This window comes from Vanellus vanellus, assembly GCF_965231255.1.
Source record: "Vanellus vanellus genome assembly, chromosome: 8".
Lineage (NCBI taxonomy): Eukaryota > Metazoa > Chordata > Aves > Charadriiformes > Charadriidae > Vanellus > Vanellus vanellus.
Window position 1 is genome coordinate 20,457,242 of NC_138913.1, and position 19,800 is coordinate 20,477,041.

General features: G+C 40.2%; 1 protein-coding gene across 1 annotated transcript in view; it reads left to right on the forward strand.

Moving 5' to 3' along the window:
- Positions 1-19,800, forward strand: part of DOCK10 (dedicator of cytokinesis 10) — a gene marked incomplete at its 5' end in the record, with an annotated part of 163,080 nt that overhangs the window by 124,296 nt on the left and 18,984 nt on the right. Inside the window, 19 exons of the mRNA XM_082487337.1 lie at positions 553-624; positions 1,259-1,405; positions 3,345-3,428; positions 6,222-6,318; positions 7,056-7,100; positions 7,581-7,756; positions 7,885-8,001; positions 9,078-9,189; positions 9,910-10,031; positions 10,117-10,231; positions 10,399-10,465; positions 11,228-11,275; positions 11,939-12,043; positions 14,247-14,375; positions 15,022-15,130; positions 15,864-16,001; positions 16,682-16,864; positions 17,429-17,539; positions 18,956-19,171. Coding sequence (XP_082343463.1) covers positions 553-624; positions 1,259-1,405; positions 3,345-3,428; positions 6,222-6,318; positions 7,056-7,100; positions 7,581-7,756; positions 7,885-8,001; positions 9,078-9,189; positions 9,910-10,031; positions 10,117-10,231; positions 10,399-10,465; positions 11,228-11,275; positions 11,939-12,043; positions 14,247-14,375; positions 15,022-15,130; positions 15,864-16,001; positions 16,682-16,864; positions 17,429-17,539; positions 18,956-19,171 — 2,193 coding nt within the window. The remainder of the gene's footprint in view (positions 1-552; positions 625-1,258; positions 1,406-3,344; positions 3,429-6,221; positions 6,319-7,055; positions 7,101-7,580; positions 7,757-7,884; positions 8,002-9,077; positions 9,190-9,909; positions 10,032-10,116; positions 10,232-10,398; positions 10,466-11,227; positions 11,276-11,938; positions 12,044-14,246; positions 14,376-15,021; positions 15,131-15,863; positions 16,002-16,681; positions 16,865-17,428; positions 17,540-18,955; positions 19,172-19,800) is intronic.

Below are 19,800 nucleotides of genomic sequence, written 5' to 3' on the forward strand. Positions count from 1 at the left end.
ACTTTTTCACATATCTCCTGAGATACGTGAAATATATCCCTCCTAAGATATGTGAGGATATAGACATTAATCTGTATCCTACCTGTTCACTATTACAAATGGTATTTAAAGAACTACTCTGTTTATCTTTTAAACAAGTACCATCTTATTCTGGGCCAAATTACCATTCTGCTGGAAATAACAATGCAGTTTATTCTGAGGTTCTGTTCTCTGAGGTTCTCTGCATGATACGTTTCTGCCAGTTACCTGCAAACAAGCAATGAAGACAGTGCTCAGCAGGAACGCAAGGATTGTAGGAGTGGTGTTTGCGGACTCCTTCTTGCACAGAGCCACAGTGAGAAAGTGGCTTCAGGTGGCTTCAGCTCTCTTTAAGACCACGATCCAGTGTTGCTCAAATACATGGTGCTTAGGCTCTTTAATTTATTTGTCCTGTGGAGTTTATCATTGCGCATTACTGAGAAATGTATTCCATCTATAAGGAATGGTAATGCATCATAAAGTATTTACCAGACAATCATTTTCCCTCATCTCTTTTTTCCTTCTTTTGAACAGCATTCCTGGTTCTTCTTTGCAGTTATCTTAAAATCAATGGCACAGCACTTGGTTGATACTAACAAAACAAAGGTAAGTATATATGTGATCTCAATTAAGTAAGCAATCAGTCTCCTAGGGAAACTATAAAATGCGGAATCCTGGGAAATACACACACCTGGACTTTTCTTGACTGGTCAAAAAAATAAACCCCACTGTTATATTTTGTAAAATATTGATTTTACCCACAGAAACATTATATTACCTGCTGAGCTCAAACCTACCGTTGCTTGTGCAGAACTGGTGGGCCAAAGATACAGTTGCAACAACTTTGTAACAGATGGGTTAGAACAGAATGAGAATTTTCTCATTTCTGCTGGTTACCCAACAGATCGTTATGCCAGACAGCAGATAAATGATCTAGAAACTCTACTTTGCTTTGAGCAAATGTTACATAGCTGGAGATCAGTGCTTTGACCTCTTTTCTGCCTCGTTGTCAAAGATGCTCCTAATATACTTGTGCTGGCATCTAAGGATAAGATTTCCCGCTTCCCTGTGGACCAGATTCTTCTTTTTATACTCAGAATAGATCCATGGAACTCTAGGAATATTTTTCTCACATGTTGAATGACCTGTGTTTTGTTGTCTTTATTCTTGGCCTGAATGAATTTTCAGGTTTACTGTGCAACATCATACACTCTCAAGTGATGATCTATTCCCTGCTTAGGTTTCTCGAACTCAGAGGTTCCCAGAATCATTTCAAACTGAGCTGGATACGCTTGTGATGGTCTTAGCGGACCACGTTGTTTGGAAGTACAAAGACGCTCTTGAAGAAACCAGGAATGCAAACTACAGCACTGCAAAATTTCTCAAGGTGAGATGTTCTGTCATTTCAGCGTGTACGCTTATTTCCCCATACTTAATGCAAACTTGGGACTATTCTAGTCTAGTCAAAGGGAATAAAACCAATTCTGAGAGAATGATGGCTCAATTTCCAAGTTTAGTGTTGACCTATAGTTCAGTTTTTCTATGCTCTTGGGTCTTTGAGAACGGAAAAGCTTTATCTAAGTCTGATTCATTTATATCTATTCTCTCAAAGAGCCCAAGTTTCCTAATTTTGCCAATTCTTACATTACATTCAAATGGGTAAGAAGTTTGGTAAGGAATGAAACCGTAGTTACAGTTAAGCTAGTATTTTTTTCTTTAAATACTATAGCTTTGAATGACTGTGGGGGGATTAATATTTCCTAATCGCCACCAGAGTGGACAACTTTTACAAACCAGAATAAGCAAATTGCAAGTATTATCTGAAATACTGTAACCTGACTTTTTAACTCTGTAATGCTCTTTCATTTACCAAATATAAGAAAATACCTACACGCTTTGGAAAAGTCACTAAAAGGGGTTGCATTTATCATTTTGTCCTACTATTTCTCAATCATTTTTATTTTCCCAGCATTGAATTAGCTCTGGAGCATGGGAAGATTGCCATTCAATGACTTGTGTGGCCAGATACTTAATCTAAATTTAAACTGGACATGCACACACACCCCCTTTCCATTAATGGGATGAGGTACATTATAGAGTGTTCTGTACATCATTATAGTACACACTGAAACCCAGCCTCGGATCTTTTATGACAAATTGAAGCATAGCATTAGGAGAGAGCAGTATTCCAGCAATAAAATGTTGCTGTGAGGTTATAAGGAAAACAACCACAAACAGAAGGTGGATTTTTCTCCTTTTGTACATAGGGGAAATAAATAATATACTTGCTGTCCACTGTGTTGGCCTCTGTTGCTGATACCCTATGGAATCCCTCGTTGCTGTTGGCATACTGAGGTGAAGCTGTAGCTATCCATAGCGTTGCATCGTTCGGAGGGTGATGCTGGTTTGAGGCATGGAGGAGCATGGGGGGGGGGGGGGGGGCTGAGTCAGTAGTTGTGTGGTACTGCACCTGTGGAGCTGTTGCAGATTTGCATGCTATTTTTGTGTGTTACCCAGCTAAACTGGGAAGGCTGTAATGTTGCATTATATGATATGGCATATGGCTGTGTTTTCATTTCTTTTCGCATCTGGTCTGCCAGCGGGAATTATGTAGGTTAGAGATGATACGGCTTTCTCCAGGCTGGGATTGCAGCAGCCGTGTTTGAATGCTGCTGGGAAGGCTCAGGGCTTCATTAGTTTTGCAGAGTTCAGGAACACCAGGGAAGGGGGGAATTCAAGATTGCATTCCCTATCTGGTAGGCTGACTCTGCAAGGAAAAAATGTCAGTGACTGTAGCACCAAGGCCCTCCAAAACCTTTACACCTCCTGGCTATTTAGCCTCATCAGTCAACAAGAGCAGCGTTCTCATCGTAAAGTAACGCAGTGGCATATTTGCTCCCAGAGAGATAAAGCAGCTCACAGACAGTGAGTATTGTAGCTGGATTGATTCCTCAAAAGTCATTGCCCTGTCACTGAAGGAGATATTCAGGTCAGCTCCCATCAGGTACCACCTTTGAGTGTTGCAGTACGTGAATGACTTTCATTAGATAAGCTTTCTCCTAGTGCACTCTACACTGTGCTAGTTATTTTAGACTGTAGACACGGTGAAAATGAAAAGTTTGATTAATTAAATATTACTGAAAATATATTAAAAAACCGAGCCAGATTCAGCAGTTCCCTGGATTTCCTTGCCCTGCTGTAAGACTATCTTCACCTGCACAAATGATTCCAGTTATAGGTGATACAAGGCAAACAGCCAGGTAAGTGAGGCCATGTACTGCTTTTTTGGCTATAAAATAATAATTGTTTTTTCCCCTCTTTCTTAGCGCTGTTTTACATTTATGGATCGTGGATTTGTGTTCAAGATTGTCAACAATTATATTAGTATGTTTGGAACAGGAGATAGCAAGGTATAGTTTGGAATTTTTTGTTTGTTTGTTTGTTTTCTGAAGTGACTCACTGGCAGAATATTTTTATATTGAAACTAGTTATGATCTATTCCATGGCTTCCCCATGCTCAGAACTCAAGTTAGTGAAAACATTTACTGTAAATATGTGTTGAAACCTCTTGGGTTTGAGCCATCTATCCCCTTTTCTGGGAGTAAATAGCCACGTCCAAACAACTACTCGCTGAGCCCTGTGAAGGCAGACTCTGCAAATACAGCTCAGACCAAAGCATGCAAAAGGCTGACCAGTCAGAAATTCTTTGAATTCAAGCTTTGATTCTTTGGAGAGTACACTTGTAGTTTGGTCTATAAATATCTGCAGCAATTGACAGTAATTTTCTTTGAGGAGATTAAAGTAAGAGCATATGAACAAGTTGCCATTGTGTAAATTCAAGTGAGAATGTAACATCTCGGTTACTGTGAATGAATGGTATGCTCTTACCTCATTGATGATGCAAGAAAGCCAGTCTGCTCCAAATTAGCTTGTGCTTGCTATGAGGAAAATTCCCTGCAGCCTGAATTTCTTCTATAAAACTTCTAATAGTCAGTGACATAGCCTGAACAATAAATTTCAAACTACAAGCAGTCCCCAAATTATTCAGCCTGACTCCTTTACTCTTCATCCGTGAGGATGAGTCACAGGCTTTTTCTCTTCCATGACCGGGTTTCTGAGCTATAATACCGGAGCGTATAAGATGATAGGTAACAGAATGTATTCAAGGTACACACTTTGAATGACTCATCTTTCCCGAAAAAGCTTACAAAACTTTTGTCCATTCACTTTTTATAATTCTTTAGTGGTGATCTGGGCATTTATGGGTAATGAGTGAGATTAATCCAGGTCTGTTTTGCTTTTTACTAAAGCCAACTTCATGCTGCACTCGGTCTTTTGCCTCATCTCTGGAACAGATGTAGAATGGAGTCTCTCGGTATTAATGTCATAGCCTGAAGTCTATAATTCTGTAAATAATATTATGCAATCTGAAAACTCTTTCCACGTTTCAAACTTCCCTAAATACATTTGACCACAGAAACAGATGTTTAATTAAAAACCCCAATTAGCGGCCAGTGGAAAAGCCTGAGATTAGTCAGTGTGCAGAGCAGAACGTGGCACCTCCGCGGCAGTAAGTGGGCGCGCATTGCCAGCCCCCAGCATCCCTCCAGAGCCATCCGCCAGGATGTGTGGAAGCGGAATCACTGCCGAGCTGAGGCAGATGTACTACTGGAACAGGCTTTGTGGCGCTTCAAATCAGTAGCCCCAAAACAAAATCTGAGATTTCTGACCTAAAGGAGAGAGAGGCCTTGCATTGTTTGCATCTTCAGTCAGACGCCTAAGCGAGAGTCCGTCATTTAAACGCGCTGCAGGATGTCTTTCTGTGTGACTTTTGCTTCTTTAACTGGATTGTTTATGTAGCAAAAAAGTGATTCTGCAGTCTGACCTCTTTATTCAGAAAATTTAAGTGTGTATTGCTGCTTGAATAAATAGTTTGTGGGTGTATCAGTCCATAACATTGCAGTTTGAATTTATGATAATTGTGAATGAAGCACCGTAATTTCTGTTCCACAGAAATATCCCTCACAGTATTCCAGATTTTGACATTTAAACATTGTTTTGAGAAATAGCTATTCAAAAGTTGAAATACCTCATTAGAATTCAGTTCATTGTTGTTTTCCCTCAAAATGTCACAGTTCCTCTTGGGAAACACATTTCAGGTGCATCATTTCTTTATTTGCCATTAGGCTCTGAATTGCATGTCCAGCTGTATTTCTGACGAGGTACTGCAGCGCAATAAAACAATTCGGGGAAAAATTGCCCACCATCCACTACTTAGTAGACTCTGAAAAGCGTGTGTTCCGGGTATCCTAGCCTGACAGCGGCAGCAGAAATGCTACAAATTAATTTTAGGGGCTGACAGACTTAAACACAGGGCACATAAAAGACACTTACAAGTACTTTCTAAAGCTAGGGGAAATGTTTGACCTAGATCGACGCGGTGTCACATTGCTAGTCCCGAATAACTGCTTTCTGCCGCTGAGAACAGTGAGCTGAGAAGATGGATATAAACATTTACTACTGGATGTCATGTATTATCTTTATATCTCAGTGGCACATCATTATAGTGGGAATGATAAATTCTTGAGGTAGTTGCAAGGCTCCACAAAAGATCATGGATGGCTTCTTGGGAGGAAGATATTAAGGAAATAATACCAAAATTATATAATATCCAACTGCCTCAGAGCTGAAATTCTCTGGCATCGATAGAGGTTTCCACCACTATCAATCAGTTTTGGATCTGGCCTGTGTGGCTGAAACTTTGTATTTGGTTGACCAAAAAAAAAAAGGAAGGAAAAGGAAAAAGGATAAGGCAGGCATAATAATTATGATGGTCCCAAATACATGTGAACTGGGGAAGATACATCACTATGATTATATGCTATAGCATATACCATCAAAAGACCCAGTGTGGCTTTAAATATAACTTAAATGTTTAGCTTGGATCAAGCTTACATTTATCACCACATCTTCAATGAAAAATCATAGTCGAGGAATCCAAAAAGCTTGTTTGATTGTGACAAGTTCATTTGATAATGGAGACGAAAACAAAGTGTTCGTTATTCATGCAGCTTGGCATAACGAGCTGTAAGGTTTCATTGTTGGGTGTGGGTATGAATTTTGAGGTAAATAGTAGTGCAGCTCTGTCTTACCGTTTTCCCTGTTTTAATGTGAACTGAACCGTTGCCTGTTCTGATTTTCAGACTTTACATCAGTTCAAATTTGACTTTCTCCAAGAAGTCTGTCACCATGAGCACTTTATCCCTCTGTGCCTGCCCATACGTTCTTCAAACATTCCTGGTAAGGCGCCACCCCAAAAGGGTTTCCATACAACAGCGAGTTATCGGGAGGTTCAAAGAGCAGGTAACGATTAACTTTCTGAAGTGTTGTGTCTGCACATCAGGCGCAGAAGCCCCAAATGGCTTTTCAGGTGTGGTACTTAAGCAGTGTAATAAAAATAACATCATTTCAGTATGCCTGTAAATAAATGCAACCCCTCACAGCCCAGTTAGGCGGTGGGAGGTGACTCTGTCACTGGAAGTTTTGAGGTGAATGAACTGGACTATTTGTGAGTTCTAATTAGTAAAGCTGCAGTAGCCCTGGGAGGTCACGAGCCTAGGGAAGGGGTTGAACAGGTACAGTACTGCATACTTCTGGTTTCAAAGGCAGTGGGATTTCAGCTCTGGGCACAATTCCCAGTTGTGACAGTTTTCCGTGGACTCTGGGGAGTTCACTTGGGATGCGGTCCTTTAAGTTGCCGAGAGCGGAAGGTATCTTCCGGCGGAAGGCAGAATCATCTCTCCGCAGCTTCTCTCAAACTGTGGGCCCTTCTCTCCTTTTTGTTTCAGCTCTCAGCACCAAAAAGTGAGTTCAGTTCTGACAGTCATAGCTTTCTTTAACAATAGAAGCTGTTTCATTCAAATTCGAGTGAAATTTAAAGAAAAAAAAAAGATACAAAGCAAATACATTTTTTACAGTTAAGTAAAAAAAATGCATTATTTTTGCCTGTTTTTGTTTCATATTTATGAAAAATGAAGACTCTGTGACGCCTTCAGAATCAACACAGGAATATCGAACATCAGGTATGTACAAAATAAGTGCATAAGAAGAAAGCAGAATGGTGCATCAGGAGCTTTAAGATTTACTTTGCTGCCGCTGAACTGTGGCAAATTTGAGCAAAAGTTATTCGCCATTTTCAAAAGCAGAATTAGTCTGGATCTTTGTGGTTTAGAACTCTAGAATATGGGAGCAACAATTCGAATTCTGTGCCTCAAAGTAGTGAATAGTCTTATTATGTGCAAAACTTTTGAGACTCTTTTATGGGAATGTGTATATAAATGGTCTTTTATTATTGAATTGTAAAACCTGCATGATTTCAAGAAATAATGATATTAGACTATTCATTCTAGCAGGTGCGAGAGCAGAACGGGGCAGTCAGATCAGGAAATTAAGGTTTAACAGTGGATTAAATCAATAAAAGTTATTGAAAATTTGGCAAATGGGGGGGTGGTGTTAGGTAACCTATATATTGATTGAAGCATTCTTGTCTGTTCTGTTCCAAGATATTCCAGAGTACACACTGACCAATGAATTTTGTCGTAAACATTTTCTAATTGGAGTCCTGCTGCGGGAGGTTGGCTTTGCCTTGCAAGAAGACCAGGATATCAGGCACTTAGCTTTGGCTGTGCTTAAAAACTTAATGGCAAAGCACTCATTTGATGATCGATATGCAGAGCCGGTAAAGAAACTGTTTATTCTTTTTCATTTGCTTATTCATACAGTAGCTAAACATATATAAAACTTCCTTAGCTACTAGTATGCATTAATTAGTTTCTTCAGGATTATGTTGCATCTTTTATTTTTTAGGCAAAACAGGCGCAAATAGCAAACCTGTACATGCCTCTCTATGGAATGCTTTTGGACAATATGCCAAGGATTTACATGAAGGATATGTTCCTTTTCAATATCAATACCTCCAATCAGGTAATTCATGAGATTTTTCAGAACACTGAAATGATCAAACTGAGGTCTGACCCAGCCAATCTGGTGGGAAGAGGTCCGAGTTTATGCTGGTCACGAATTAGCTCACAAAATGCAGTTCCAAAAATGCTGATTTGTTTTTTGTTTGCACCCGCCTTATTTAATTTGGAAGGTCTCAATTTGCAGAGCATTTGCAGGGCCCTGGGAGCCTGTACTGGCAGGGTACAGACTGTGGGTCTGGAACAGACACAGGACACTGGCTGTCCTGGGGCTGGAAACTCAAAGTTAGAGGTTTGCAGCCCTAGCCTGTCTCTCCAGTACATCACCCTGGTGCCACAGGCTGGGGGCTGAGCACCCTGTCCTCAGGCACGTCCCTTGGCAGGTGGCTGGGAGACATTGTTGTCAAGAAAATCTCCCATCGCCCACAGATTCTTTGCAGAGTTATGTCATGATCCCGCAAGCGGTTTCACTGGTACAACAGAGGGACCATGAACTATACCAGGAGGCAGAGGGAATGCGTGCAGGTAGCTGAAGGAGGGGAAGGGTACGGAAACATCGTAAAACAGCTTTACCACCGCAGAAGCTGTCTGTCTAAACTGCACATGTGGAGGAGCGTGTTTGTTTATTTCTTAAAAGATTAGATGTGTTATAATCATAGCCCTGCTTCAAAAACTAGAAACCGATTTCTGCAGGGGTGTTGTGTCTTTCAGTCCTTCCAGCAAATCAGTCCTTCCAGCAAATCAGTCCTTCCAGCAAATCAGTCCTTCCAGCAAATCAGCCTTTTTCATCCGATCGTTGCTAACAGCAGTTAACGCTCCTTTCCCAATGCTGTGCTAGTGCTTAAGAAGCAAACAGAGTTACACTTGATATGTCTTTTACTTCAATTACGAGAGGGTTTCATATTGCAGGTAACTATTCGGCATATTATGGCAAGCCTTGATCTTTTAAGGCTGTCATGTTTGAGCAACAAAGTAGGTTTTCAAGCTCAGCGTCTGAGAAAAGCCTGTCTGGTGTGCTGTCATTATGAAAGTTGAGTGATATCATTTACTGGAGTTGGTTCTGTTTCTTTCAAAACACAGGGATCTAGGGATGACTTGAGCACAGCTGGAGGATTTCAGAGCCAGACAGCAATGAAACATGCAAACTCTGTGGACACGTCCTTTTCCAAAGATGTTCTGAACTCTATAGCAGGTATAAATGACAGATTGAACGTGCACACAGGTTAGATTTCTGTGTATCTCAATCCATCGTGCTTTGTGCTTAGTGTTCATGGAGGATATCATTAACCCATTTTATTTAATATTCAGGGAAACATGGTATGCAATGTTTCTCTTCCCTTTGGGTGTTTATGGATTGATTTTTATTTCTCTTGTGGAGCTGCTCTTCTTCCACTGCTTCACTTACTCTCCTGCTTTGGAACGATGCCAGTATTCAGGCTCTCGCAAATCCCTGGGCCTGAGGTCATTCGTGTAGTCTCTGCCTGACTTAAGAATAGTTCCAAGGTTTCTCCTGAAAACTCCTGAAGTCTCTCGGAGGCAAGTATTCGTAGTTTTTCCAGGCTTAATGGAAGGGTAGAAACACAACTTACTTTGTTCACTTCCTCCAAACCCCATTTCAAAATTCAGGGAAGTGCATGGGCATCTTTCCACTGATCTCTGTGGCTTTAGGTCAGGCCTTACGGAATGCAACAGGCCATTTTAATGCCATGAATAACGGCAAACTGAATCATCTTACTTCAACTTGTTGCGTGTTTTCCGTACTAAACATACCCATCAATAGCTTTGCTATTGGAAGTTCAAAGCACCGGTGTCAATCCAGCATGTGACAAATTTTAAGTTTTCCATTTTTCTTGTTGGTTTTTGTATCCATAATGTTTTAGTTTAGCATGTTTGCTGTGACTTTCATTTACAGCCTTTTCATCAATAGCTATCTCTGCAGCAAACCATGCTGACTCCAGAGCTTCCTTAGCAAGTCTTGAATCTAACCCAAGTACCAATGAAAAAAACAGTGAGAGAACTGACACGTGTGAAAAGGTACATGTGCAAATGTTGGAAACGGTTACTAGAGGTGGAAACCTGTCACTATACTTAACAAGGCCCTTTGCTGTCAATTCAACAGATCATGAGACCTTTGTCTTTGATTGGATCAACTCTTCGTTTTGACAAGTTGGATCAAGCTGAAACTAGAAGCCTTCTTATGTGTTTCCTTCACATAATGAAAACCATTTCGGAAGGTAAGAAAACGCGCACTCACTACCTAATTTATGTTGTTGTAAAATATTGTGAATGCTGGATCCAAACAAACATTGAATTAGAATAAGTATCAGTGTCCTTTACAGGCTTTGGGTCAAGTTTAATTCCCTGTAACATATACATAATAAGTTTTAATATCTCCCTATAGATGCACTGATTTCCTACTGGTTGCGAGCACCATTCTCAGAAATAACAGACTTTTTCAGCATTTTAGAGTAAGTTCATTTTGTGGTTGGTTGATTTTATGTTAAATTGTGATGTTCTAAAGTGACTGCTGCAAATAATTTCTCTTTGGGTTTGTCCCGTTAGTGGAACAGGCTGAGATAGCTGTTGTGTCTTAGATTATTTTGCTGTAATCTTCCAAAGTCGTAACGAGACATAATAAAATCCATATCCTCCAATATGTTGGTCATTTCCATGAACGGGGGGCATAATGCTTTGGGCATTCGTCCTAAAAGAGATTTTCAAAGTAGTTTCCCCATTTGAGATTGAGATTCTAGTCTTCCCTTGAGAAAAGAATAGTATTTAGCTCCCCAAAACTTCCAAACCTTAAGAAAAACCATGCAATGTAGGATTACCAGCTTTTCACATCTCAAAGGTGGTTTGTTCAGTCCAATTTGTGCATGCCTGCAGTATCTGTGCAGGTAGCATGGATTTCCTCACCATCTCGTACCTGAAATGCGAGTTATTTAACTTCATCTGGTGAAGAAACAATGCTTTTGCAGCCAAGTCTTTGACTTTGACTTTGACTTTGACTTTGACTCTGCCTCTGCCTCCTCACCAGGCAGTAATCTTCCACCATGGAGAATGGGAACAGGGATGTGGAGAGTAGTGCCACATCTTGTGCATCCCTAGGCTGGGAACGGCTGCATTCTATTCTGTTTGCTTACTAGAAGGTGTATATGCCACAGGTCTCTTTGAGACACTAAGATTAGGAAGCCATTAGTAGACATAAAATGTGTTCTTTTATCTTTCAGGGTTTGTCTGCAAAATTTCAGATATCTAGGAAAACGCAATATTGTAAGGTAATTCTCTAGTTATAGACTATGTTACAGTATTTAAATATTACTGCATTACAGTAGGCTTAAATGAGGTTAACAGTGTATCTGTCGGTTTTCTCCTGAAAGCATCAGTGTGACATACTGAAGCCAATGTATGCTTCATTTTTTTCTTTTATGCAAACAATATTATCATGATGTTCTGGACATCTGAGTACATACCTGGTGTAAAAGATTAATCGCCTGTGATGATGTTAAAACTGCTATTGCATTTATAACACAAAATACTGGGCCATTCTCAACCGTATTTCTGTGCATGTGCCAAACAAAGGAATTTGAACACTGTATTTTCCATCCATTTAATGGAAAGAATAGTTTTTATGGGCACAGATAAATGTTCCACAGCAATAAATAGTCTTCTGTCTCTACCTGTTCTCTGAAAAAGCATGAGATCGTGTTCCAGCTGTGAAATGTGAAATGCACGCTTTGTCTCAGTTGATGTTTCATTTTTAATTTAATGTTACCGCTGTGAACTTGTCTATATGTCATACTGTGGAAAAACGAAAGGTCACCAGATGAACCAGTTCACGCTCCGTGGCAGGTTTTGTCAGGCCTGTATTTATTCTTCAGAGGCATGGCAAAATCAATGTCACGTTTCATAACAGATTAACAGTTATGTTCTCTTAACAGGAAAATTGCTGCTGCTTTTAAGTTTGTTCAGGCCACCCAGAATAATGGAACCCTTAAAGGTTCGAACTCCTCTGGCCAGGCATCGTCAGGTCTGCTCTCGCAATGGTAATGGCATGTTGTATTATTAACTCCTATGTAAACACAATCTTTGTTGTCATCCTCCAGCCCTTGTACGCCATCACAGTGTTGACTGAAAAGAGGTTGACACAACATGTAACACATTTTGGAGCCCCCAAAGCCGTAAACAGTAAAAGAATCGAGTCCCTTTAACTTCAACTTGACTTATAAGCTGTTGTTTAAAATGTTATGTTCAGAAGAATCGTTAGTTACTGTCAATATTGTTAAGTATTGCAGGAACAGTAGCTGTTCTTTTCAACTGAAAGATCATCCAGTTTTCCCCAACCTGAAGGAATTCATAGGTCTGCAACCTTATGGTTTCATGGAATCCTTGTGCTTTAGGGGTAAATATCTGTGGATGCACTTACTGCATTGGGGGATTTGTTTCTCCCAAATAACTCAGGGTTGCAGAGCGGGAAGCGCCTAGCAACACAAAGTCAAACTTTAGAGTAGGTTTCCTTGACACCTGTATTTTTACTTCCACGCTTCGAAGTGTAGCATAATCCTATACTGTTATGTCTATGTTGCTAGTCAGAAAATCTTTCTTTCCTAGTCTTTTTTTTCCTCCATCTTCCTAGTCCAAACGTTGCAAGATTTAATCGTTTTCATGGACTGCGTGGTAATAAGCTGCAGGTGCAGCACACTTTTAATAATCTTTTAGGGCAAGACGGGACCCTTTTCATGTTAATAATGTAAAACTCTAGAGAGAAAGCAAACTTGATTCTGTGCAGCTTGTGCTTATATCTAAGAGCATAGTGAGAAAGTCCTCCTTCCTCATGAGCCTGGATCATTGACTTTTCTCATTTACATATAGCTAGAACGTGCTTACTGTTACAAGCATGTATCTTGGAACGGAACACGGGGGAAAAAAGGTGCTCTCTCTGCCATATTTCTTTCTTTGTCCCTCCACTGCGCAGTTTTTAAGAAGCAGCACTGATTTCGTTACCCCACCTGGAACTGAGAAGCAGCCTTTAGGAGACTGTGGTGTTGCATGTTTGCAGATGAACCAACATGGTGGCCACCCAGAAAATAAAGGCACATTTCTGCTGTCTCCAAGGCCTTCGCAATTTGCCCTCTCACAGATCAGCATTTGTTGTCCAAATGGCTGTTTGTTTGGCCTGTTGTTACGTAGAGCATTTTTTGATGATGAGTTGAGAGTTGAAGTGTTTCTCGTGATCAGCTCTAACTTGCACCCGTATTTATGTGTTTCAGTTTGCTGAAATGCTCATATGAAACCAGACTTTCCACCCCACCCCCAAAAAAACCCTTTGAGATAAATTTCCACATGTTCTAAATCCACTAGTTTGCCAGGATGTCCACCCAAATCCTTCCACTGTGAATATTAATGGAAGACTATCCCATTGATTGGCAAAAGTCTGGCCATCAATTCTGTGCCTGTGTTGGGAACTTTTTCTTTTTTTTTAAATCTGGAATGTTCATTTTCTAAATTATTTTTGCAAAAATAACCAAGATAAAAGAGGGTTTAGCTAGGTGCAGGAAGTAATTCTGTCCTAGAATATTTTTAAATTATGCAAATTTAGGAAGCTACATTTTTTAAAGAAATTAAATAAAAGTGTATTTTAATAAGTGACCTGAATTTTGAGAGATGCAAAATCTTGCTGAATTCTATAGTGGTTACAAATTCAAAATCCTTTCAAAAATTATGATAAGCATTGCTATTTTAGTTCTAAGCTTCTCATTATAAATTAATGATGTGTTTGTCAGCATCAAAGAGGGTTAAAAGAACACAGACATGCACGCAGATAATTCTACTGTCATTGTCAGTTTGTTGTCTTTGTGGTTTTTTTTCCCCTCATAAAAGCTGTATTAGTTCTTTCCTAAACAGGGTACATTTTTCTTGTATTTTGAGTTAACAGAACTCATCTCGGTTTCTTTTTACTCAAAGGCAGTTTCCTAAACATCAGCCAGCTATTTAAGCTGATGCTTTATTTCGGTGCTCAATGAATGTTTTGTCTCCTGTGATCTCAAGAAATCACAGCACATCTGTTTGTTTTGTCCACCTCACTGACTTTCTTCTTCATCTTTGTTTCTCTGAAAAATTTTCCAGCAGTTTGTTTAACTTAGCCTTTGAGAACTACTGCAGAAAATTCTAACTGGCATGGAAAAATTCTGTATATGCGTGATAGTTTATTCTTTGTTTCTGTTTTTTAATGGTACTTTTAAATTTCAGGATGCATTCTACTTCTAGTCACGATGGCCACAAGCATCACAGATCTCAAACATTACCAATAATCCGAGGCAAAAATGCACTTTCAAACCCCAAACTCTTGCAGATGATAGACAGCACCACTGCAAGTAAGTACAAAAAAATTATTTACTTCCCTCTGGAATTCTATGGGTTTTGGATAGATTTGGAAAACAATCAGATCTGTTTCCATGAGTGTCAGTGAAAGACAGCCTGAAGAGAAGAGCCTAAACATGAATATTGCTGCTGACTCTTCCTTTTTTTCAGGAGACTAAGAAATCTGAGCTTAAATTTGGTCAAAGTTCATTTGAAAACAAAATTAATTACAATAACCTGACACATTTAAATAGCATTTAATGACAAGATATTCCCCCCTTCCCAGGATCTCTTCCATCTATGGTTATGTACCTTATATTACATTTATTAGCTCTAGCAATAAAAGTGACCTTTTCAAGACAGAAGGTTCTTTAAACGATGGGATCAAAGTCATCTATCCCACTTCCAATTAGGTTTCTCTCCTCCTTTGAGGACGAACAGAAAAAATGAAAAAATATACTTACATCTCTGGTGCAGCTGGTAAAAGTTGACTCAAATTCCCTTCCCTTTCATCTCCTCTGAGCAGTTTTCTTCAAAATACCCCTTTGGTTAGATGTACAGTTAGGTACTGTGCTGAGACTTAATGACTAGATTGCAGATTGCATCATCTTTAACTACACTCAGAAGATTGTTTGTCATCTTGCTTTTCGTGTGTTGCAGGCAGCTCCAATGAAACGGACATTGTACAGTACGTAGACACGGAGGCGAACATTGCTACAGAAGTTTCCCTCACAATCCTTGACCTGTTGTGTCTTTACACTCTGAATCACCAGGTATGTTTTGCTCTTTCATTTTCTGCTTGAACTGGTGCCACGTGGGATATGTGGTGGAAGGAAAGCCTGGAGCAGGGACACAGAAAACTTGAAAGGCCTGAGACAGCAGGATAGGGAAATAAGATATGCCGGTCCTCAGCGAAGGTATTTTATGAAGGAATTGGCTCATAGTACCCAAACTGAATAAAAGGGTGTGGACAAGCAGCATCCTATGTATCCAGGGCTATGTACAGCCCTGCTTTGTCTGAAAGTGTGGCGTGTTTACTAATACGTCACCTTCTCTGAATCATGCTTATCGCACTAGATTGCAGAGATTTTAGACAAAAGACTTCCAAACTGCTTATCACCTATAGCTCTTCAAGTGTGCAGGTGGATCCTCTGCCTCTTTAAAAATTGCTCTATGAGTATTGGCCCAGATGACTTGCTGAAGGTCTCACAGCTACAATACAGCAGGCAGCTCTTTTTAGATGTAGTGTTTCCTTTCTGCCACCCTAGCCTTTAAATCTAGCGTATACCATCCCCAAGTAGGAGTACAAGCATAGGAAGGTGCTGTTCTTGAAAAACTGCCAGGTAAGAAGAGTCTGCAGCAAGTTGGGAGTGCCTCATCTGCAGAGATTTTACAGTGAAGAAAGCATCTTCCTAGGAACACTCCAAAGTAAAGTCCAGCAGATCCTTCTTCTGTTTATTCACTTTAATAACCAGAATGTCCTGTCTTGTCTGTGAACCTTTTCAGAGGCAGCTCCAGCAATCTGATTGCCAGAATGCATTGATGAAGAAAGTCTTTGACACGCACATGCTCTTTTTGCAAATCAACCAGTCGGCAGCAGCTCTCAAGCACGTCTTTGCTGCCCTACGGCTGTTTGTAGGCAAGGTAACGATGGTTTTATTCTGTTAGTCTGACCTGTTAATATGTTACAGCAAGTGCAGCTTCAGGACAGTTGGGTACTTTGAAAGGGTTCTGAATTTCACTGTATTAATGCTCATTCCTGACAAAGATCATCTGATTTATTGCTGATTAAAAGAGAAAAGTTCACAATATCTGAAAAATTTGTTCTGTTTTGGAAAATGAAAAATTTACTAAGACGTGACACTTGCAAAGTAAGTAGATAAGTAATGTCCAGGCCTGTGGTATCTGGCTATGTCAGTGGCTTTCATGCTTTACCACCCGTGGAAGAAAGCTTGAAACCCTAAAGGTCCATGTAGTAGTGCAGAAGCCCGCACACGCTCTGCCTGGTTAGCTCTTCTGCGTTCCTTGCAGACAGGCTGCTCTGCATTTACCCTTGCTGTGTGCCGGCTGCTGTCTGGGCTTCCTGCAGGCCAGTTTGATTGCTGTGTTGCATACGGTGTTTGTATGAAAACCTTTTTTACTTAATTTTAATTTGCATGTGAGACTATGTTTTGCCAGTGGCTAATTTTTTCACTAAACTCTGGTATGAGTGAATATGGGAGAGTTGTTTTTACTGAAGCTTAACAGAAACAAGTATTGCCTCGGAATAATTGTACCAATGCTTGAGAGTAGTCCTCAACATATTCACACGTTGTTTTTGATAGTTCCCATCAGCATTCTTCCAAGGACAAGCAGATCTCTGCGGTTCGCTCTGCTATGAAATCCTGAAGTGTTGTAACCATAGGTCACGTTCAACACAGACAGAGGCATCTGCTCTTCTTTATTTTTTCATGAGAAAGAACTTTGAATTTAACAAGCAGAAATCCATAGTCAGATCCCATCTACAGGTAAGTGAAATGTGAGATCATCAGTATTTAGCAGATGTGCATTGGTTTTTATCATTATTTTTATGCGTTGTAGCAAAGCAATTCTTTTGGAGTCCTCAGACAGGCAGTTCTCTGTGGCTGCTTGATTTTCCTGCCAAGTCTGAAGACATTGGGCTGGATTCTCTGCTGTTCCTGGGCTGCTCAGCTCTGTCCCAGGGAGAGACAACAGCTGTGAATATAGCCGCACAGCCAATAAATAGTCAGATAAATGGCCATTCTTGATTGACGTGCATTGCTTACAGCAGTGAGAACACAGCTGATGAAGGAACTAAACAGAATCAGATAGTATAGTAACAGAAACGTAAAGTCCAGTAACAATGCTCTTACACTGCGAAATGTAATTGCAAATATTGGAAAGATTATTCACAGTCCTTGTGTTTGTATATGTTATCTTCTTAAGACAGGTATAAAAGTGCCTCTCTGCTAGCCTGGTACATCAAGTTATATTGAAATAGGGATTAAAAGCTATTCAGAAACTTTGATTTTCTTTGCTAATTGCAGCCTGTGTTTGCTCCCCCCGTGCAGCTCATCAAAGCAGTGAGCCAGCTGATCGCGGATGCAGGGATTGGCGGATCTCGTTTTCAACATTCACTTGCAATAATAAATAATTTTGCTAATGGAGACAAGCAGATGAAAGTAAGAAACATTTTTTTGTCAATCACTACCTCTTGCCAAAAGGTCAACAATTTCAGAGGAGCAAGTGTTTCAGTGAATAAAACTGCTGGCTTTTATTAGTCAGCGATTTATGCATTCATAGCGGGCCTTTTTCAGGCAGCCTGAAGTTCATGAAGATGTTTGTGACTCAGAAACTTAATAATTGAAAATAATTTTTGAAACAACAAAAAAGATATTTCTATTTAAAAATTGCATTACTTGTTATTCACTGCTTATTTGGTTAATTTGCCTGATGTCAGAGGAGGTATCATGCACTATGACTAATGAAACACAATTGCAGTTGGCAAACAGTTTTTAGTCTACAAAGCGTCCCTTTAGTCTGTTCAGTAAACGTGTAGCAAAAACATGTACAACAGTTGGGTTTTGTAGCGGCTTGCTGACCCCCTGGAAAAGGCACTTAACTCTTAGATTACTTACCAGCGCTATTATATTCATTGTCTGTACTAAAGGTATTGGAAAAGGATTCCAGTTTTTAATTTTTACAATCCCTGGCCAAACACTTGTCAACATGCATTCTGAATTTTATACTTCCGAGGTGTTTTTCCTTCTCTGAAGGTGACTTTAGGGTATCTCCACTGACATTAATAATAAAGTTAGTGTGAGCAAATTGGTAGATAATGAATGTAAGTAATTTGATGTCTTATTAAATAAGATGCGGTTACAATCGTATTTATTTCCAAAGTCCAGCTTTGATTTCCCAGCACTGCAGTCAGTCACACTGCATCTATAACACGCTCATCTCTGTGTGACGTAGAGGAGGGAGGATTTAATTTCATTTACTTTTTCTGGATGTTTTCACTTTTAAACAAAGGGAACGAGGGGAAAAAAGTCTGAAAATAGAAATGTATTTCATTGCCCATCTGAGAAAGAGAAACTGCAGAGCTAAGTATGTTGAGAGCAGCTGATAGGAGCAATACAAGGACTCTGTGTAATCTTGCGCAGTGTGAGAAGGCCAGGGGCCAGACTGGCGCGCTTTATTCGCTGCGGTGAAACATGCTGTGAGTGTGGTTAAGCAGCGCTATCTATAGAGCACGGTGCCGTTCGTCAGCTGAAAGTGTGGGAGAATCCAGTTCTGGACCCAGTAAGCAACCGAGGAACAAATGTTTCCGTTCGCTGACTTCAGCGGCGTGGCTGCACCCAGGCCGTCGTACAGCTGCCTGGCTGGGATATCTAGTAGGCGCTATGGCACATCAGTAAAAGAACGTCAAGGATTTGTGTACAATGCGTACGTACTGTGGAACTGTGACTCTGCTCCAAAGCTTACTGAATTAGGGAAGGGGAAGAAGGTCTTCCATAAGCCGGACTTTAGCTCGTTCGGGGGTGCTGCATGTGGCTCTTTGGATGGTTTTAGTGATGTGTTGCTTATCTTTCCCAAAGAACGTTAATTTCCCAGCAGAGGTGAAGGATCTGACCAAACGCATCAGAACAGTTTTAATGGCCACAGCTCAGATGAAGGAGCATGAGAAGGACCCCGAGATGCTTGTGGATCTGCAGTACAGCCTAGCAAATTCGTACGCCAGCACACCTGAGTTACGTAGGACATGGCTTGAAAGCATGGCCAAGATTCACGCAAGAAACGGAGATTTATCAGAGGTAATGTAAATAAATGAATGGTAAATCCAATTACCATTACCAATGAACGGTAAATCCAAATCCGTCTTTAGGCTGAGGTCTTCTGATGAAAAGGGCTCTGAAAGGCAAACAACAGTAGTGATTCAAGAGACTCATACAATGTCTCTCATATACTTGAAGTTAGAGGAAGGCACGTTTGAAAAACACCTAGAGAGGCGGTATGCTCGGTATCCCGGTTTGTCTAATCGGGACTACCTGATACGTGCTTGAGAAAGACTTGAAAATGTCTGACGGGGAACCTGTGGTCAGTATCACATTAGCATCTCTGCTGCTTAACCCCAACAGGCACAGCAGGTGTAGTGCAGAGGAGGTTATGAGGAAGGCATAACTTTCTTCTCCCCTATGCCATAGGAGAGGAGCTTCGTTTATAACATGTTGTCCTTCTCATCAAAAACTAAACTAAACTCCAGTGCATAACCCAGGAATGTCTTATTTACTAAGTAATCTTACTGGTTTTCTTGAGCAAATCTATGCTTTGACCTAAGGCACTTAGTGAAATTAACACGGAGTTCATAATTTCATCCTTTGTTTTCTTACACAGTTATATTAATTTTGTCTTTCTGCAGCATGAATTGACTGTGATGGAAGTA